The sequence below is a fragment of the Stegostoma tigrinum genome, chromosome 2 (genome assembly GCF_030684315.1).
Source record: "Stegostoma tigrinum isolate sSteTig4 chromosome 2, sSteTig4.hap1, whole genome shotgun sequence".
NCBI classification, from domain to species: domain Eukaryota; kingdom Metazoa; phylum Chordata; class Chondrichthyes; order Orectolobiformes; family Stegostomatidae; genus Stegostoma; species Stegostoma tigrinum.
In genome coordinates, this window is record NC_081355.1 from 155,812,040 (window position 1) to 155,832,969 (window position 20,930).

The 20,930-nt window shown below is 45.8% G+C and overlaps 1 protein-coding gene across 4 annotated transcripts in view; it reads right to left on the bottom strand.

Annotated features, from left to right (window-relative positions):
• parp10 (poly(ADP-ribose) polymerase family member 10) overlaps positions 1 to 14,361 on the bottom strand; it is a 58,328-nt gene extending 43,967 nt beyond the window's left edge. The window contains exons 1-4 of one of the 4 annotated variants that reach the window (XM_059640490.1): positions 14,005 to 14,361; positions 8,622 to 8,700; positions 5,917 to 6,094; positions 1,193 to 1,438 (exon numbers count right to left, since the gene is read on the bottom strand). In XM_059640490.1, the coding sequence (XP_059496473.1) occupies positions 1,193 to 1,438; positions 5,917 to 6,088 (418 nt within the window). In that variant the 5' untranslated portion in view covers positions 6,089 to 6,094; positions 8,622 to 8,700; positions 14,005 to 14,361. Of the gene's footprint in view, positions 1 to 1,192; positions 1,439 to 5,916; positions 6,098 to 8,621; positions 8,701 to 13,949 lie in introns of all 4 variants that reach the window. The other 3 variants (XM_059640483.1, XM_059640486.1, XM_059640492.1) reach the window with 3 other exon arrangements.
• Between the last annotated feature and the right edge of the window lie 6,569 nt (positions 14,362 to 20,930).

The window sequence follows — 20,930 nt, forward strand, 5'->3', positions numbered from 1 at the left end:
TGTACTATCGTAGCAAGACATCCCTGCTCCTGTAATCGAATCCTCTCAGTAGGCCAATCTCTCCCTCCTCCCCCTCTCCAAGACTGGGTACATTTTGCTATTTCTTCCCTTCCCGATAAGGCCAGATCTCACTGTGCAGAAAGCCTCGAACACAATCTTCCAACCCAATATATTTAATAAAAACTGAAAGAACTGCGGATGTGTGAATCAGGACAAAGTTGCTGGAAAAGCTCAGCAGATCTGGTGGCATCTGTGAAGAAGGAAGGGTCTGAAGAGGGTGAATAGTTGTTAATGGGGATTGTTAGTGACTAACAACAGGGGGTGTGCAATGGCAGGCTGAGTGGTAACAAGGCCTGGTGTGTGAGGTGGGGGGAGCTGGGACATGGGAAATACATCTTGTTTTTTGTAATTCACATTTTTACGGCCAATTCTAACATGTCGGGTATTTACTTCTGATCTGTGGCTACCCTGAGCAGATGGTGCTAGGCCCTGTCTGTTGCAGATGTTTGAATGGACTGGGTTGCTGAGCAGCTTCAGGGCTGGTTAATATCAACAAAATAACAGGACTGCAACCCACTGAATAGGGAAAGACAAGCAGGTTCCCTTTCCTGCAGGGGAGTTGTGAACATAATTACGAAAATATGACAGTTTGATGGTCACCCTTACTGATGCTGGAAAACTATTTTCAGATTTTACAGTAAAAACAAATTGAAATCAAATGCACATGTTCTCCAAATTAGATTAGATTCCCTACAGTGTGGAAACAGGCCCTTCAGCCCAACAAGTCCACACTGCCCCTTGAAGCATCCCATCCAGACCCATCCCCCTGTAACCCACACACCCCTGAACACTACGGGCAATTTAGCATGGCCGATCCACCTAACCTGCACATCTTTGGACTGTGGGAGGAAACCCACGCAGACACGGGGAGAATGTGCAAACTCCACACAGGCAGTCAGCCGAGGCTGGAATTGAACCCAGTCCCTGGTGCTGTGAGGCTGCAGTGCTAACCATTGAGCCACCGTGCCGCCCCTATTATGAAACAAGATTTCTGGCTTATTACTCCAACAAGATACCCAGTAGTATCTCTCAGCACCATCTGTCAGCTGAGCTTTCTGGTGATTCCCTTTTGGGAGGGGTGAGGGATCAAATTCTCAGGCACACAAGCGTGAGTTCCCAGGAATTCGTTTACCTTCCACAGAGACAGCTTCCTGAAAGTCAACGAGGACATAACTCCTGTCTGGGTCCCAGCGGACAGTGAACTGCTCACTGCTGCGGTTACTGATCCACTCCAGGTACAGGATTAACACATCGGCCTGTGTCTGCGGGTTGAGCCCACTCAGCACAATCTTCTTCGGGTCCCTGGGCGGGGCCCTCCTCACAATCAGGTCGACATTCTTCAGTCGGTGACCTGGCTTGGCCAGGACACTCTCAGCATCTGCGACCAACATCGAAGCAACACAACAGAAAGGGGAACAATTCAGCAAGGACCTTTTTTTTCAGAAAACATACACCACAGGCAGAGCTGGAAATGAGCATTTACTGCATGTAACTTGGAATTGCGGGGGAGCCACACATAGAACAGAGAACAGCACAGTACAGGCCCTTCAATGTTGTGCCAACCTATTATGCTACTAAGATCAACCTACCTTGCATACCCTATATTTTACTATCCTCCATGCGCCCATCCAAGGGTCGCTCAAAAGTCTCTAGAGGCTGGGGTGTTCAGGGAACAGGGCAAAGTGCAAATTCGAAACATCTGGGACATGCAAATCATACTCCAACATATTGTGTAAAGTTCATTTATTTTAGTAAAGATGAGAGAAATAATCACACAAAGAACCCTCAGACAAGGAACCACACTTCGGGGCTCAGCTGCAGGACATGTTAATTCTGGAAGCAGCTGTTTTTCTGCTCTGACCCTTTTCATTGGAAGAGTAATGAGTGTTCCCCACACTGGGCCCAATCTTGGAGGCAGTGCCCAGATTCCTGGTTACCATGGTGTAACGGTGAGTGCGCTGGTTTCTGAACGCTGGGATGCAGGTTCAAATCTAGGCGTGGCCTTCGTCCTGGTGAAGAGAGTGATGAACCTTGGAAAGTCTTGTTTAATTTTTTAAAAGAAATTCCCTTGTTCAAAAAAGGAAACAGGGATAACCATGGAAATTACAGACCAGTTAGTCTTACATCAGTGGTGGGCAAATTATTGGAAAGGTCCCTGACAGGTAGGATTTACAATCACTTGGATAGCCACAGTTTGATTCATGATAGTCAGCATGGATTTGTGAGGGATAGATCATGCCTCACAAACCTTATTGAATTCTTTAAAGAGGTGACCAAACACATGGATGAAGGTAGAATGTGTGGTATGCATGGATTTAAGTAAGGCACTTGATAAGGTTCCCCATGGTAGGCTCACGCAAAAGGTAATGAGGCATGGGAAAGGGGGAAATGTGGCCGATGGGATTCAGAATTGGCTGACCCTTCGAAGACAAAGGGTGGTAGTGGATGGAAAATATTCAGCATGGTGCTCAGTTAGGAGTGGTGTACCATTAGGATCTGTTCTGGGTCCTCTTCTATTTGTGATTTTTGTAAATGATTTGGATGAAGGAGTGGAATGGTGGATTAGCAAGTTCACAAATGATACAACGGTGGGTCACATTGTGGACAGTGCGGAGGGCTGTTCTCGGTTACAAAGGGGCATTGATGGGATGCAGAGCTGGGCTGAAAAGTGGCAGATGGAGTTTGACTCTGAAAAGTGTGAGGGGACTCATTTTGGAGGGAAAACTTAAAAGCAGAATACAGGGTTAACGGAAAGATTGTTCGCAGTGTGGAGGAGCAGATGGGTCTTAGAACATAGAACAATACGGTGCAAAACAGGCCCTTCGGCCCTCGATGTTGCGCCGACCTATGAACTAATCTAAACCCCTCCCCCTACACTATCCCATCATTATCCATCTGCTTATCCAAGGACTGTTTAAATGCCCCCAATGTGGCTGAGTTCACTACATTGGCAGGCAGGGCGTTCCACGCCCTTACCACTCTCTGAGTAAAGAACCTGCCTCTGACATCTGTCTTAAATCTATTACCCCTCAATTTGTAGCTATGCCCCCTTGTACAAGCTGAAGTCATCATCCTCGAAAAAAGACTCTCACTGTCCACCCTATCTAATCCTCTAATCATCTTGTATGTCTCTATTAAATCGCCTCTTAGCGTCCTTCTCTCCAATGAGAACAGACCCAAGTTCCTCAGCCTTTCTTCATAGGGCCTGCGCTCCAGACCAGACAACATCCTGGGAAATCTCCTCTGCACCTTTTCCAATGCTTCCACATCCTTCCTGTAATGGGGTGACCAGAACTGCACGCAATATTCCAAGTGAGGCCGCACTAGCGTTTTGTACAGTTGCAGCATGACATCACGGCTCCGTAACTCAATCCCTCTACCAATAAAACCTGACACACCGTAAGCCTTCTTAACAGCACAATCAACCTGGGTGGCAACTTTCAGGGATCTATGTACGTGGACACCAAGATCCCTCTGCACATCCACACTACCAAGAATCTTTCCATTGACCCGGTATTCTGCCTTCCTATTATTCTTCCCAAAGTGAATCACCTCATATTTATCAGTATTAAACTCCATTTGCCACCCTTCAGCCCAATTCTGCAGTTTATCCAAGTCTCCCTGCAACCTGCAACATTCTTCCACACTGTCCACCACTCCACCGACTTTGGTGTCATCTGCAAACTTACTAACCCATCCACCTATGCCTGTGTCTAAGTCATTTATAAAAATGACAAACACCAGTGGTCCAAAAACAGATCCTTGAGGCACACCACTAGTAACCGGACTCCAGGCTGAATATTTTCCATCAACCACCACTCGTTGCCTTCTTACAGAAAGCCAGTTTTTAATCCAAACTGCCAAATCTCCCTCAATCCCGTGCATCTGTATTTTCTCCAATAGCCTACCATGTGGAACCTTATCAAAGACTTTACTGAAGTCCATGTACATTACGTCAACTGCCCTTCCCTCTTCTGCTAAACAAGGGTACAATTTCTTTTGTAAACCACGGTTCCCTTACTTTCACTTCCTCCCTGCCTGACAGGGACATACCTATCAAGGACACGCAATATCTGTTCCTTAAACCAGCTCCACATTTCGATTGCCCCCATCCCCTGCATTTTGCTACCCCATTCTATGCCTCCTAAATCTTGCCTAATCAGAGGCTCATGTTCATAGTTACCTGAGAATTGTCACCCAGCTGGAGTTGTTAAGAAGGGATATGGTGTGTTAGCTTTCATTAATAGAGGGATTGAGTTCAAGAGCCATGCAGTTATGCTCCAGCTGTACAAAAGCCTGGTTCGGCCACATCTGGAGTGTTGTCTCCAGTTCTGGACATCTCACTACAGGAAAGATGTGGAAGCATTGGAAAAGAGGAGATTCACTAGGATGTTGCCTGGAATGGACGGAAGGTCTTATGAGCAAAGGTTGAGAGAGCCGGGGCTTTTCTCTTTAGAACGACAAAGGATGAGTGGTGACTTGATAGAGGTGTACAAAAATGATCAGAGGTATAGATAGAGTGGACAGCCAGAGACATTTTCCTAGGGTGGAGGTAGCTTTTATGAAGGGACATAGTTTTTAAAGTGAGTGAAGGTCGATATCAGGGAGATGTCAAAGGTAGGTTCTTTACTCAGTGAGTAGTAGGGGTGCGGAATGCATTGCCGGAGAGGGTAATGGAGTTGGCGTCATTAGGGGCATTTAAGCGGCTATTAGATAAGCATATGGATGATAGTATAAGGTAGGGGTGGAGATTAGATAGACCTTACGTTTCAGGTAAAAGTTCAGCACAACATTGTGGGCCAAAGGGTCTGTACTGTGCTGTACGTTCTATGTTCTATTCCCTCACCCTCGAGCTCAGATTTAATCCACGTTCACATCAGTGGGTCCCCATTTGTCAATCAGAAACAAAACAAAACAAAACTGCAGATGCTGGAATCCAAAGTGGACAAACAGGAGGCTGGAAGAATGCAGTAAGCCAGGCAGCATCTGGAGGAAAGGAGAAGTCAACTTTTTGGCTACTTTCTGAAATGTTGACTGCTGCTTTCCTCCAGATGCTGCCTGGCCTGTTGTGTTCTTCCAGGCTCCTGGTTGTCCACCTCCACTTGTCAGTGACTGCCATCCCCGGGGGGAACCTGAACTTTGAGAGACAGGCAAGGAGATAACTGAACAACTGAATGGTACAGCGGGCTAGAAGGGCCGGACGGTCGATTCCTGTGCCGACCTCATCCCAAAACCAGCCCAGCTCATTCCTGCCTCATTGACCCAACCATCTTTTCTCCCACCTATCTGCTCCTCTCACCTCACTGACCAACTCCCACCCCCACTTCCTACCAACCAGCCTCATCCCCGCCTCCTGGGACTGTCCATCTTCCCTCCCACCTACCCACCCCTTCCTCCCCACTGACCAACCCCCTCCCAACTCCCCAGCTACACTCTCCTTTCCTGGCTCCATCCCCGCCTCCTTGACCTGTCTGTCTTCTCTCCACCTATCTGCTCCTCTATCCACCTTCCATCGTTGCCTTATCCCATTTCTCTCTTTATTTCAGAGGCCCCTTCCCCTCCCCTTTTTCTGAAGAAGGGTCTCGGCCTGAAATGTCAGCCTTCCAGCTCCTCTGATGCTGCTTGCCCTGTTGTGTTCATCCAGCTCTACACCTCGTTGTCTCCGATTCTCCAGCATCTGCAGTTCTTCCTGTCTCTGGGAAGTACAGTTGGGCACAGTGTTACAGGTACTCTTTCTGCTTGTAAATGGGAAAATTCTTATTTTGCAGCACCAGACCCACTACAGGGCTGCGATTTTAGATCATGGCTCGTGGGCTCTAGCTCCCATCCCCCTTCTCTCACTGTCAATCACTTTACCTGCCGGCTTCTCGAAGGTGATCAGAGCGTAGTTGCCCTGTCGTCTGATGGAGGTGACCGTCCCTCCTCCGGACCTCCGTTTACTCTCAAAGTAAAGGCTCAGAAAATCCATGGGCATGTCATCTGTGATGCCGTGCACCTCCAGCACCGCACCATCCGTGGGCTCCTCCATCTTGGTCTTCTGCGGCAGGGACAACACACCAAGGAAAGAAAGCTTGGTTACAAAGGGTAAAAAAAAAGCCTGGCCTTCACCTGCCCATATCTGAATCCCTAGCAGGAAAGAGAAATGTCAATTCAAGGCACAGAGTAAAGGTCGCCATTAAATCCAGTTCCCAGAAGGCTTGTCGGATCACAGAGGATTGATACAGACTTGTACACATACGATTAAAAGCCCAGAGCTTACTCCACCTTTCAATGAGATCAGGGCTGATGCAATTACTCCACGTTTGTTAGTACCAACCCCCCACCCCCCCCCCCCCAACAACCTTGCGACTGCTTTTCGAGAACCATGAACGCAGCTCATGAGGAGGTCATTTGGATCCACACTGGCTCCTTATTGCGGCAATGCAGAATGAATCCCATTGTCCCGCACACATCCAACAGACTGCGGTCACCCACTTCAAATATTTATCCTCTTCCCTTAAACAGAGGAGGAGACTCTGTTCTGCCAGGCCTCTCCCTCCACTCCACTGTGACAATTTCAAGTCGCTGACCCCCTTCCCTACTGGCTCGCTAGCCGAGAGAAGTCTTGGATTCTGCAGAACCTGGAAATTGGAAACAAAATCAAGGACTGCTCAGCAGATCAGCCAGTATCCATGGAGAAAGAAACTGACATGAACTGCAATTCTCCTGCTCGCAGTTCAAAAATAATTTACTCGATGAAATACAGAGCGTCGATGATGGCTGGGACATCAAAGTGAGAAAGTATTGCTACAAGTGTACAGGACAAAGGTGAGGCCACACATTTCAGACTCTGCACTGTTTTGTACTCCTTACTGAGGGGAGGATAGTCTGGTCCAGGAAGCTGTTTAGGGAAAGCTCACAGAACTGATTAACAAGCCGTGAAGCTGGATGAACACAGCAGGCCAAGCAGCATCAGAGGAGCATAAAAGCTGACGTTTCGGGCCTAGACCCTTCATCAGAAATTAGAGAGGGGAAGGGGGTTCTGAAATAAGTAGGGAGAGAGGAGGAGGTGGATAGAAGATGGATAGAGGAGAAGATAGGTGGAGGGGAGACAGACAAGTTAAAGAGGTGGGGATGGAGCCTGTAGAGGTGAGTGTAGATGGGGAGGTAGGGAGGGGATAGGTCAGTCCGAGGACGGTGGACAAGTCAAGGTTAGTAGGTAGGAAATGGGGGTGTGGCTTGAGGTGAGAGGAGGGGATAGGTGGGAGGAAGAACAAGTTAGGGAGGAGGGGACGAGCTGGGCTGGTTTTGGGATGCAGTGGGGGGAGGGGAGATTTTGAAGCTTGTGAAGTCCACATTGATACCATTGGGCTGCAGGGTTCCCAGGCGGAATATGAGTTGCTGTTCCTGCAACCTTCGGGTGGCATCGTTGTGGCACTGCAGGAGGCCCATGATGGACATGTCGTCTGAGGAACGGGAGGGGGAGTTGAAATGGTTCGCGATTGGGAGGTACAGTTGTTTGTTGCGAACCGAGCGGAGGTGTTCTGCAAAGCAGTCCCCAAGCCTCCAATTGGTTTCCCCTATGTAGAGGAAGCCACACCAGGTACAGTGGATGCAATATACCACATTGACAGATGTGCAGCTGAACATCCTAAAGGAATTGTCTTATCAGCAAAGAATGCTCAGTTAGGATCTCTAGCCACTACAGTTTAGAAGAAAAAAAGAAATGATTCTGTTAAAACATTACATTCCAAGGGTATTGTTTCTCCCTGTGGGAGAGTTTAGTGGAATGATAGGTCGCACATTTAAAGCAGGCACGAGGAGGGATTTCTTCTCTCAGCGGGTAGTGAATCAGTGGTATTCTTCAGTGCAAAGGGATATCGAGGCTGGGTCATTAATTTCATTTGAGGCTGACACAGACAGATTTTTCTATCAGTAAGAGAATCAAGGGGTGTGGGGTAAAGGCTGGAAAGTGGAGTTGAGGATTATCAGATCAGTCCTGAATTCATTGAATGGCATAATAGATGTGATGGGCTGAATGGCCTATTTCTGGGCCGTTACCAATATATGATGTCTTATGGTGGATAGAGAATATTCTGCACCATGGGAGAACCTGGAACTGGAGACAGTTTAGAAATAAGGGGGTGGGGGTGGGTCACACATTTGAGCTGAAGATAAGGAGGAATTTCTTCTCTGAAAGGATCTGTGGAATTCTCTACCACAGCCAGCAGTGAAGGCAATGCTTTTGAATTTATTCAAGGCCAAATCATGTGGATTTCAGATTGACAAGAGTTTTCAAGGGGAGACAATTAGCGAATGCTGGAGTCAGCTCTCGATGGACTACTGCCCTCACTGTTTATCATCTTACGTTCCCTCTAAACGGCACATGTCCATGCTGTACCTCAGTCTGATAGGCCCCTCTCGGTATAACACGCAGGCAATGCAGGAGACAGTGATTATAGTAAAAGAGAGTTCGTTCATTCAATAGCTCTTTCAAGGAACCAGCATAGCCCTGATTGGCCAAATTGGTTCCTTCCACACTGTGTCATTCTCACTGCAATGTGACAAATCTCAATTCTGACCTGCAAATTCAAGAGCTGGATAGAAACCAGTTAATATTCTACATCACAGTCTGTAACGGCCCCTCAAAGGGGTCCCTGCCTGTAAGATAAAACAAAAAGAAGAGTTGAAGGCAGTCATATTTGGCTGATGACAAGCACAGACTCAGCAGTTTTACTAACAGTTAAATGATATTTACAGTCTGCCCATTTTGGTCGGAAAGGCTGTTGTTCCAATAGATTTTTAAGACCTGGATTTCAGATTTTATTGTCACACGTACTCAAGTACGGGAGTACTGTGACAAGTGTATAATGGTGCGCCAAGATACCTAGGTATATTAATAAAAAACTTAGGCACAAAGTAGTTAAGAAACAAGAGTTAAAAAGTTAATCATTACTTCACAGATTTGTAGAAAAATAAAGAATAGCTACTAGTTAAAGTTTCTTGTGGTTTAAACTATGAAAATAAAGGAATAAATTAAAAGTTCAACTGTTGTTGATGAGTCCTCCACCGTTTACTTCTCCATTTTCTAATTTATTCCTACAATCTGTAATGCTGGAATTTTTATTTCTTCATTTTTCTAATTTATTTTTCTCAATAACTTATGCTGAAGAATCTGTATCTATGTACCTTTGTACATAAGATACAGTATGATCGGTATGACAGGTCGGCACAACATCGAGGGCCGAAGGGCCTGTACTGTGCTGTAATGTTCTATGTTCTGAGATGGTGCGGTATGTGGTGACTTGTAAACTTGTGATAACCAAGTGTGCAGCAGGATGAACACAGCAGGCCAAGCAGCATCTTAGGAGCACAAAAGCTAACGTTTCAGGTCTAGGCCCGAAACATCAGCTTTTGTGCTCCTGGGATGCTGCTTGGCCTGCTGTGTTCATCCAGCTCAACACTTTGTTATCTCGGATTCTCCAGCATCTGTGGTTCCCATTATCTCTGATACTTGTAAGCTTGTCACTGTCCTAATTTGAGTACACGCCACAAAAAGCTAATTCAATTCAATTCTTGCGATTCAATCTCCACAGGAATGTAATTAGGAGCTAAATTGTACAGTATTTGACTGATGCAACCCTTCTTTAAAAATTCCTTCATGGGTTTGGTGTCACTAGCTGGTTCAGCATTTATTGCTCTAGAGGCAGTTATGAGTCAACCACATTACTGTGGGTCTGGACTCACATGTAGGTCAGACCGGACCAGGTAAAGATGGCAGATTTCCTTCCCTAAAAGGTGAACTGGACATTTTTTAAAAGAAACAAGCGGCAACAAATACATTGCATTACTTACAATTGTATTTGTTTAGACTGAATTTAAATTTGAATTTTTATCATTTGCTGTGGTGGGATTTGAACCCATACCGCCCCCAAAGTATAGGGTTCGTGGATTATTACTCCAGTGACATCACCCTGCATCCCTGCAAATTGTTTTCAAATTTTAGTTTGGTGTAGGCGAATAATCAACAACCTGTTTTCATTCAATGCAGAAAAAAGTCCCAGGGCACTTCACAGGAACACAATGGAACATTGAACCAATGTGTTAAAAAAAGGGACCAAAAAGACTAAGTAAAATCTGGTACAACAATCAATTTTCAAAGAGTCATCTTCATTTCCAAATCTCTCTATCTTTTGTTCTCTGCATGTCGCTGTGACCTTTTTCTGTCCTTTTCATCAATCTCTCACATCACCCCTTCAGCAGCAGTGAGATAACCTTAAACAGTGGACCATCTAAACATCAACATTGTGTTTAGGATTCAGAGCAGCAGTTGATTCTGGTCTCTTTTAGATTAGATTAGATTCCTGACAGTGTGGAAACAGGCCCTTTGGCCCAACAAGTCCACACTGCCCCTTGAAGCATCCCACCCAGATCCATCTACGGGAAATTTAGCATGGCCAATCCACCTAGCCTGCGCATCTTTGGACTGTGGGAGGAAACCGGAGCACCCGGAGGAAACCCATGCAGACACGGGGAGGATGTGCAAACTCCACACAGACAGTCGCCTGAGGCTGCAATTGAACCCGGGTCCCTGGTGCTGTGAGGCTGCAGTGTGAACCACTGAGTCACCGTGCCGCCCCGTGCTGCAACCTCAAGGCCGTGCCCTGACTGTGGAGTCTCAACGAGACAAACAGCAGGCAGTTTCATATCCAAAGACAAAGGACAAAAATATTTGGAGACAATGAGTTAAGATCTGAACTCAAACTGCGATGTCAGGGATCTTGGAATAAGGGATTCACTTTGAGAAAAAATCAGGGCAGGAGTCATACACTTAATGAGAAGGTCCTGGGGAATGTTGCAGAACAAAGAAACCTTAGGGTGCAGGTTCATAGTTCCTAGAAAGCAGAGTTAGAGGTAGACAGAATAGTGAAGGAGGAGTTTGGCATGCTTGCCTTTATTGGTCAGTGCATTGAGTATCGGTGTTGGGAGGCTGTGCAGGACATTGGTCAGGTCACTGCCGGAATACTGCATTCAATTCCGGTCTCCCTGCCATAGTAAAGATATTGCTAAACATGAAAGGGATCAGAAAAGATTTACAAGGATGTTGCCAGGGTTGGGACAGGTTGAGCTATAGGGAGAGGCTGAATAGGCTGGAGCTATTTTTCCTGGGGCATTAGACGCTGAGGGGTGACCTTATAGAAGTTTATAACATCATGAGGAGCATGGATAAGGGTGAATAGACAAGGCCTTTTTCCCAGGGTAGGGGAGTCCAAAACCAGAGGGCATAGGTTTAAAGGTGAGAGGGGAAAGATTTAAAAGGAACCCAAGGGACAACTTTTTCACACAGAGAGTGGTGCGTGTATGGAAATGAGCTGCAAAAGGAAGTGGTGGAGGCTGGTACAATTACAACATTTAAAAGGCATCTGGACGGGTATAGGAATAGGAAGGGTTTAGAGGGATATGGGCCAAATGGGACTAGATTTATTTAGGATATCTGGTCGGGAAGGACGAGTTGGACCAAATGGTTTGTTTCCATGCTGTACAGCTTTATGACTCTACAACTCCCGAAAGGGAAATTCCCAATTTTCCCAATGAGACTAAAACATTCAGTAAATATGAATGAGCACTGGTTCACATTAAGCAGATGAAGTTCAGTCAAGCTGTGTAAACAAGGTACAATGTTGGGTCACAGTAACATGGAGCTGGGAGAGGGCGAGAGCTGCAGACCCCTACTTTAGGCACCCACTCTATCTTTGATTGACAGGGAGGGATGGTCAGGTCACAGAGAGAGCTACCTCTTTGTACAAATCAGGGACAGGATTTTAAGCCAAGTGTATTGAACAAACCCGATTATACCAGTTCGAAGAATGCCCAATGGAAACTTCTCACAGGTAACCAAAGATGGGCAATAAATGCCACACATACTGAGAATAAATTGAACCAAACAGACGGATTTCCTATTCTGTCAGCAAAATTCCCATTTACTGGCCATTACCTATGGTCAAAATTACAAGCTACAAAACCAGATTGACCATTCTAAAAACAGCCGATGTTCTTGAAGTGGAATAAATTATCAATACAAGCCATCATCAGAAAATAATAACAAATAAATAACATTTCGTCTCTGCTTGGGTGTGGAGTCAGAGTTTTACAGCATTGTGCCTATATGCCAGTCATCAAGCACCTGTCAGCCCTTGTCCCATTTTTCATTACTCGCCTGCAACCTTAAATGCACTGGTCCTTCAAGTGATCATCTAAATACTTCTGAACCGTTGTAATGTCCTGCCTCTGTCACCCTTTCAGGAAGAGTTGCAGATACCCACCACCCACTGGGCAAAATGATTCTTCCTTATATCCTCCCTAAACTTCCTGGTTCTGATGTTCAATCTGTATTCCCTGGTTACTGATCCCTCTGCTAAGGTGAAAAACAGTTTCTTGCTATCCATACCCCTCATAATTTTGTACACGATACTGAGATTAGCTATGCATTCCCGATCATTATTAAATTAATTTAAAATTTAACCAGCTCCTATGCTGTGACTCGAACCTTTGCATTCACCTAGTCACCAGATAACCATACCATTATGGGTATGTCACTGGCCCACCCAGCCACAGCAAAATATTTCGAGGAGGTGGAATGTTCCAGGGTTATGGACAGTAGGGTGTCAATTTACCGCTTATTCCCAATGCAGCAAAAACAACATGTTGTTTACAAAAAGAAATGTAGCGCAGCATTGAAACCTGGCACTGGGCGTCAGCACGAGGTCACTGACAAAATAGTGCTGTTACTGAGAAACTCCTGCTGCAGAGAAAAAGCAATTTGCAGCTGAAAACGTCCACTTGCTTGACTCGCAAGTGATCTTTGAACAGAGTGGAAACAGCAAATGGCTGCTCACAGCAAGCTTCCCAATTGAGTAGGCCCAAAGCCTCAGTTTGGTCACCAGTGTACATTACAGAACAATACAATCTCTAACAAGATTATTGGTCAGGTATTTGAAAAGACATTAATATTAAATGTCTGGCGAGAGAGAGAGAGAGCCACACAGATAGATAGAGAGAAATTATACCTAGTCTCAGAAACACTATACACAAAATATTTAATTAAATCTAGGTTCAAACTATAATTATGAAATAATAGTTGAACCATTAAATTTAGATGGAATTATTTTTAGAATAAATAATATTGTGGAAAACATAGCTGGGAACATTTGTAAGTAAAAACATAATGAAAACACTTGTCCCACAGTGTGGAATAGGCAGTGGATAAATAACAAGTTTAAAATAACTGGGCTTGTTCGATATCCCCTGATGTTGATCACCCCTAGCATCAGCTCTGACAGAATGTACACGTTAAACTGCCACCCCAGCCCTTGAAACGGGTTTCAATCCTCTGCACGAACTGCACTCCTAAAATCTCCCAACCACAGTGCAAAAAAGATCACGAAGAACTCCACGGGAGTACTCCCAAAGCTTATCTGAAACTTTTAGGTGGAACTTCATCCCAGGAGGGCCAGACTCGAGTCCCACCTGCTCCAGAAGTACGTGTGCATACAAATTAGTTTGAAATTTCCTTAGCCACACCGTGCAGAAGGGCAGGCGATTTTAAAGAGCCTGGGGGTTTCAGGAGTCTAGCCTCTTCCTTAATTCCACATCTTGAAGAAGTGGAGAGAGGAGCAGGGAAAAGGGTATCTCAGACATTCCTGGGGCCTGGCCTTCTAAAGCCAGGGTCGGAGGAGCCCGGAGATATCATGGAAGGAAGTTACAGGACTCCCCACCCAGGGGAGGCAGCTATCTGCCTGGTGACCCCTTGCACCTCAATGCCCCTCCTGGGGGTGTCTGTGGGACTGACACTATAAAGCCAACAGTGGGCTGGCTCTCTCTCTCTCTCTCTCAGGGAAACACATCGGAACCTTCTCTCGGTGGAATAGTGCGAACCATGGATCTGGGAGACACAAAGCTGCTCACTGGAATCTCGGCCACACGGTCCCGAATCTTCCCCCCAAAACGATCCGGTGGAGATCCCTGTTTAAAGGGGGAGAGGCCAGACTCTGGGCGAAGAGGGCCGGGGGGAGGTGGTCAGCTTCCTCTTCCGTGTTTCGCCGGGCTGCTCAAACTGGAGACGCAGAAGCGAAAGTAAAAGTAAAACCTGCAAACAAAACCAAAAAACAAGCCCCGAAATAATGCAGAGCTCTTCCGCTATTCCCGCAGCTGCTGCGGACCCTTCAAAACACAGACAGAACAAAAAACAAAGTTGCTGGAAAAGCTCAGCAGGTCTGGCTGCATCCGTGGAGGGGAAAACATTGCAAGTCCGGTGACCCTTCTACAGAGCTGATGGTGGCTGGGGAAACGTCAGTTTACGTGCAGAAAACAGGGAGGTTGGTGGGGAAGGGTGTAAACGGTACGATAGAAGCCAAAGAGAGAGAAAAACAGTTGGACAGACTTGGACTATCTTCAACACATCCCTCGCCTTCCTGGACCTCTCTGTCTCCATCTCGGGCAACCACCTACAAACCGATGTCCATTTCAAGCCCACAGACTCCCACAGCTACCTAGATACACCTCCTCCCACCCATTTTCCTGAAAAAATTCCATCCCCTATTCCCAATTCCTTCGCCTCCGCAGCATCTGCTCCCAGGATGAGGCATTCCACTCCCATACATCTCAGATGTCCTCGCTCTTCAAGGACCACAACTTCCCCCCACAGTGGTCAAGAACACCCTCGAACATGTCTCCCGTATTTCCCACAACTCATCCCTCACACTCCGACCCCGCAATAACCGCCAAAAGAGAATCCCCCTAGTCCTCACATACCACCCCACCAACCTCCAGATACAACACATTCTCCTCCGACACTTCCACCATCTACAATCCGACCCCATCACTAAAGACATTTTTCCATCCCCACCCTTGTCTGCCTTCCGGAGAGACCACTCTCTCCGGGACTCCCTTGTCCGCTCCACATTCCCCTCCAACCCCACCACACCCGTACTTTCCCCTGCAACCACAGGAAGTGCTACACATGCTCCCACACCTCCTCCCTCACCCCCATCCCAGGCCCCAAGATGACTTTCCATATTAAGCAGATGTTCACCTGCACATCTGCCAATGTGGTATACTGCATCCGCTGTACCCGGTGTGGCTTCCTCTACATTGGGGAAACCAAGCGGAAGCTTGGGGACAGCTTTGCAGAAAACCTATGCTCGGTTCACAATAAACAACTGCATCTCCCAGTCGCGAACCATTTCAATCCCCCCTCCCATTCCTCAGACTATATGTCCATCCTGGGCCTCCTGCAGTGCCACAGTGATGCCACCCGAAGGTTGCAGGAATAGCAACTCATATTCCGCTTGGGAACCCTGCAGCCCAATGGTATCAATGTGGATTTCACAAGCTTCAAAGTCTCCCCTCCCCCTACTGCATCCCAAAACCACCCCAGCCCGTCCCCGCCTGCCTAACCTGTTCTTCCTCTCACCTATCCCCTCCTCCAAGCTCAATCTGCACCCCACATCCTACCTACTAACCTCATCCCCTTCCCCTAGACCTGTCAGTCCTCCCTGGACTGACCTATCTCCTCCCTACCTCCCCACCCACACGCACCTTTACTGGCTCCATCCCCACCTCTTTGACCAGTCTGCCTCCTCTCCACCTATCTTCTCCTCTATCCATCTTCTATCTGCCCCGCCTCCCTATTTATTTCAGAACCCACTTCCCCTCTCTCATTTCTGATGAAGGGTCTAGGCCGAAACATCAGCTTTCTTGCTCCTCTGATGCTGCTTGGCCTACTGTGTTCATCCAGCTCTACACCTTGTTATCTCGGACAGACAAAGGAGTTGCTAACGATCAGGCTGGGAGGGTGAATAGTTGTTAACGGGGGAAGAGAGGCCAGACTCTGCGACCAGGTAAGGATGGCAGTTTCCTTCCCGACATGACATTAGTGAACCAAACAATCAGTTTTTCTAACAATCAATTTGTGGTCATCATTAGATGCTTAATTCCAGATATGCTACTGAATTCAAATTCTACAACCTGCCAGGGTGGGATTCAAACCCAGGTCCCCAGAGATAACAAGCTAGATGAATACAGCAGGCTAAGCAGCATCAGAGGAGCAGGAAAGCTGACGTTTCAGGCCTAGATCTGAGGTAGGTAGGAGATAGTCAGTCCAAGTCATCAATATATACAACATAATCACATAATTGATGGTTAATCTTTGCAAAGTTGTTGGCATAGCTTTCAATCTAAATGGCATGACTTTATATTGATAAAGTACATCAAGGGTTACAAAAGTTAATATTTCTTTTGTGATATTGTCATAGACTCCGAGAGCTGTACAGCATAGAAGCCCTTCAGTCCAACCTGTCCATTCTGACCAGATATCCTAAATTAATTCAGTTCCAATTGCCAGCATTTGGCCCATATCCCTCTAAAACCTTCCTATTCATGTACCCATCCAGATCCCTTTTAAAAGTTGTAATTGTACCAGCCTCCACCACTTCCTCTGGCAGTTCATTCCATACACGCACCACCCTCTGTGTAAAAAAGTTGCCCCTTAGCTGCCTTTCAAATCTTGCCCCTCTCACCTTAAACCTATGCCCCTCTAGTTTTGGACTCCCCTACCCTGGGGAAAAGATCTTGGCTATTCACCCTATCCATGCTCCTTATGATGTTACAAACTTCTATAAGGTCAACCTTCAGCCTCCAATGCTCCAGGGAAAGTAGCCCCAGACTATTCAGCCTCTCCCTGAAGCTCATACCCTCCACCCCGGCAACATCCTTGTAAATCTTTTCTGAATGCTTTCAAGTTTCAAGTCCATTGGTCAGTCGAACTTGCCAATTTCCCTTCAATAAAATCAATTTTTGCAACAAGCCTTGCTTGTCCGGCTCTCTCAATTAATTTTTCAAAGAAATATTTAAGATGTGCGGTAAAGATACATTGGGGAACTACAGACCAGTGAGTCTCTCATAAAGAAACTATTGGAGAAAACTCTGGAGGAGAGAATGAATCACCATTGAAAGAGACAAGGTTCCATCAGGGATAGTCAGCATGGCTTTGATAGAGGGATACCATGCCTATCACATCTAGTTGAATTTTTAGAGAAGGTGACTGACAGTGTAGGTCAGGATAGTGTTGTTGATGTAGTTTGTATGGATTTCAGCAAAGCTTTTGACGAGGTCCCACATGACAGACTGATAAGGAAGGTGGAAGTACACGGGATTCAAGGTAACTTGGCAAGTTGGATCCAAAATTGGCTTAGTGACAGGTGACAGAGGGTGGTGGCAGAAGGCTGTTTGCGTGACTGGCATATCACAGGGATCAGTGCTGGGTTCCTTATTGTTCACCTAATATAAACAATGTAGATGAGAATGTGGAGGTTGGGGGTCGGAGGGGCGATGATAGTAAGCATGCAGATGACACAAAAATTGACTGGGTTGTTGACAGTAGGAACGACGTCTTGTGTTACAGTGCAAGGGCTGAAAAAGCAAATGTAGGTAGTACTATATTTTTGAGAGTACAGACTTGATGGACCGAAGGGCCCTTCCTGTGCTGTACGATTCTATAAGCAAATTGGTCAAATGGTCAGAACAGTGGCAGATGGGATTTAACCTTGATAACTGTGAAGTGACACACTTTGGAAAAACTAACAAGGCAAGGGAGTACTTTGTGAATGGTAGGACATAGAAACGTAGACAAATAGAAGATAGGAGCAGGAGGAGGCCATTCATCCCTTTGAGATTGGTCCACCATTCTTCATAATCATGGCTATTGGTACAACTCAACAGCCTAATCCTGCTTTCTCCCCAAAACCTTTGAACCCCAAGTGCTATATCTAGTCACATCTTGAATATATTCAATGTTTTAGCATCAACTACCTCCTGTGGTAATGAGCTGATGTTTCGAGGCAGGACCCTTCCTCAGTCTATAACTCCCTGCTTTCTCTCTACCTCCCTTTTTGAATACTGGAGTGACATTAGCCACCCTTCAATCTGTAGGTACTATTCCAAAGTCTATAAAATCCTGGAAGATGGCCACCAATGCATCCACTGCTTTTAGAGCTACTTCTTTAAGTACTCTGGGATGTAGATTATCAGGCCCTGGGTTTTTAATTGGCCTTCAATCTCAACAATTTTCCCAGCACCATTTCTCTACTAATATTCAACTCCCTCAGTTCTTTCCTCTCACTGAATCTTGCATCCTCCAACAATTCTGGTAACTGATTTATGTCCTCTTTTGTGAAGACAGAACCAAGGTACGTACTCAGTTCCTCAGACATTTCTTTGTCCCCTATTACACATTCCCCTGTTTCTGTCTGTGGAGTACCTACATTTGTCCCTACCAATCTCTTTCTCTTCATGTGCCTGTAGAAAATCTTATGGTCAGTCTTTATATTCCCTGTAATCTTACTTTTGTACTCTATTTTCGCCTTCTTAATCAATCCCTTGGTTCTTCTTTGCTGAATTCTAAACTGAAATCCTCAGATTTATTATTTTTTCTTGGCCAATCTGTATACTTCTTCCTTGGATCGGATACTATCTTATTTCCTTCGTCAGCCATGGATTACCCATTTAGCTTTTGCAATGGATAGGAATAAACAATTGCTGCAGTTTCCCCCAGGCATTCCTTGAATGTTTTACATTGCCTATCTACTTTCAGCCCTTTTTAGTATCTCTCCCCAATCTGTCAAGGCCAGCTCACACCTCGTATTCTCGTCAATTCTTTTAAGGTTCAGCACCCGAGACACTGCATCAACCTCACGCTCCATCTTGATTGAAAAAATTCTTGATAAAGAATGTCGTTAGGAAGTTCAGAGGAACAGAGAGGTTTTGAGGTGTTTGTCCACAGATCCCTGAAGGTAGCAAGACAGAGTAACAGGGTATTTAAAGCATGTGGGATATTTGCCTATGTCAGTCTAGGCAGAGATTATAAGACCAGGAAGGTTATGTCAAAGCTGTACAGAACTTTGGTTAGACCAAAGCTGGTTCTGGTCAATTCTGATGTGATCACACAGGAGAGGGTGCAGAGGAGACTCACCAGGGTGTTGCCTGGGAAGGAACACATTAGCTATGAAGGGAGACTGGATAAGCTTTGGAGAAACAGTAGGAACTGCAGATGTGGTAGAATCTGAGATAACAAGGTGAAGGTTCTAGGCCCAAAAGGTCAGCTTCCCTGCTCCTAAGATGCTGCTTGGCCCGCTGTGTTCATCCAGCTCCACACCTTGGATAAGATTGCATTGTCTTCTTTGGAGCTGACGAGGTTGAAGAGGAACCTGACAGAGTTGTATAAAATTATAAGGAACATGGACAGGGTGGATGGAAAGCAGCTGATCCCCTTAGATAAACAGTCAATAACAAGGGACCACGCTTTTCTGGTAAAAAGCAGGAGGTTTAAAGGAAATCTGAGGAATTTCCATTTTTTCCCAGAGGGTGGTGACAATCTGGAATCTTAGAGGCTGGTTGAGGTGGGTAACCTCACAATCATTAATACGGTATGTGGAGTTGCATTGCTTTTTATAAAGTACAGTTAGAATGTGACTTAACATCTCAAGCAGTGACAGTCAGAGTTGTTACTTCTGGGTCATGATTTGGTCAGATTTAGAGCTCTTGCTTGACTTACAATCACACAACCTCAGTGAGATTCCAGAAATAGAATGGTTACAAAAACAAATTCACTGCAGTGAGCCCAGGTTAATGATGGTTAACCCATGCTCGGCATTTGGCGTGGTCGACAGGATAGGATAAAGTGAGGAGAGGAAAGTGAATTGGCTTTTATGACACTGAAACAGGTGTTCACTCAAGCCTGCCTTCAACAGAAATACAATCCCACCTTTGACACCCAACACAGTTAAAGGAAGTGATTCCCTGATGGAGGAATATCCTCACAGTTTGATTCAGATCAGGGCCCATGGATCATGCGGTGAGTGATTAAGGAAGTTGACATGTGACTGTGACATAAGATAGAGGCTTCACATCCCCTATCACCTGTAACATTCAGACATTATCAAATGAATAAACAGGATATTGAAGAAAGCATTGGTCAAGGCCACAGGGCAGGGCTGGGCATGTTCGAGTGATGGGACTCAGGGAAATGTCCTTCAGGGTGATGGGATGGGCTTTGTTTTAGGAGATGATAGGAAGAGCTATGATGATGCTGTGACTGGGAGTGAGGAAGTGGGACCAGGAAGGGAGAGAGTGAAGCGTTGGCTGAGACAGGAGGTTCAAGAACAGCAGCTCCGATGTGATATAGAGGCAGAGGCAGGAGCAGAACTTGCTGAGGTAGCCAGTGTGGGCAATCTGCTCATGGTCAGAGTCACACCCAATAGGAAATTTTCTGATGAAAGGTCTAGGCCCGAAACATCAGCTTTTGTGTTCCTAAGATGCTACTTGGCCTGCTGTGTTCATCCAGCTCTACACCTTGTTACCTCTGGTGTTAATATTCAGCCCAGCCAGACAGGTTAATACTTGCCCAATTACATTAGCAGGCTTAGAGAGACACCATCGGACATCCAACCATTGGCTGCTCATTTTCCTTCCTCCAAAAGTGAACTGATTTTGAAATTAAAAGTTGTCTTTATGGCAGTGATTTCAAAACCCACAGGAGTTTCCAGTTGGTTTTCAGAATGAGGAGACCACTCAAGAAATATTAGGCTAATGAAAGGTTGTTCCTGACGTATTTTTACTTAAAAAAAAGTCCTACCCTCACTCCATGCATTGTTTATGAAATGATTTTAAGGTTTCTCTCACAAATGTTCTTAATGAGAGTGAAGTTCATGGTTTTAGTCACATAGGAGCAGGACTGGGCTATTTAGCCTTTTGCTGCTGCTATCCCACTCAGTGTGATCATGGCTGATCTTCCAACTCAATGCAATAAGATGTAGGAGCTGATAATAGGCCATTCA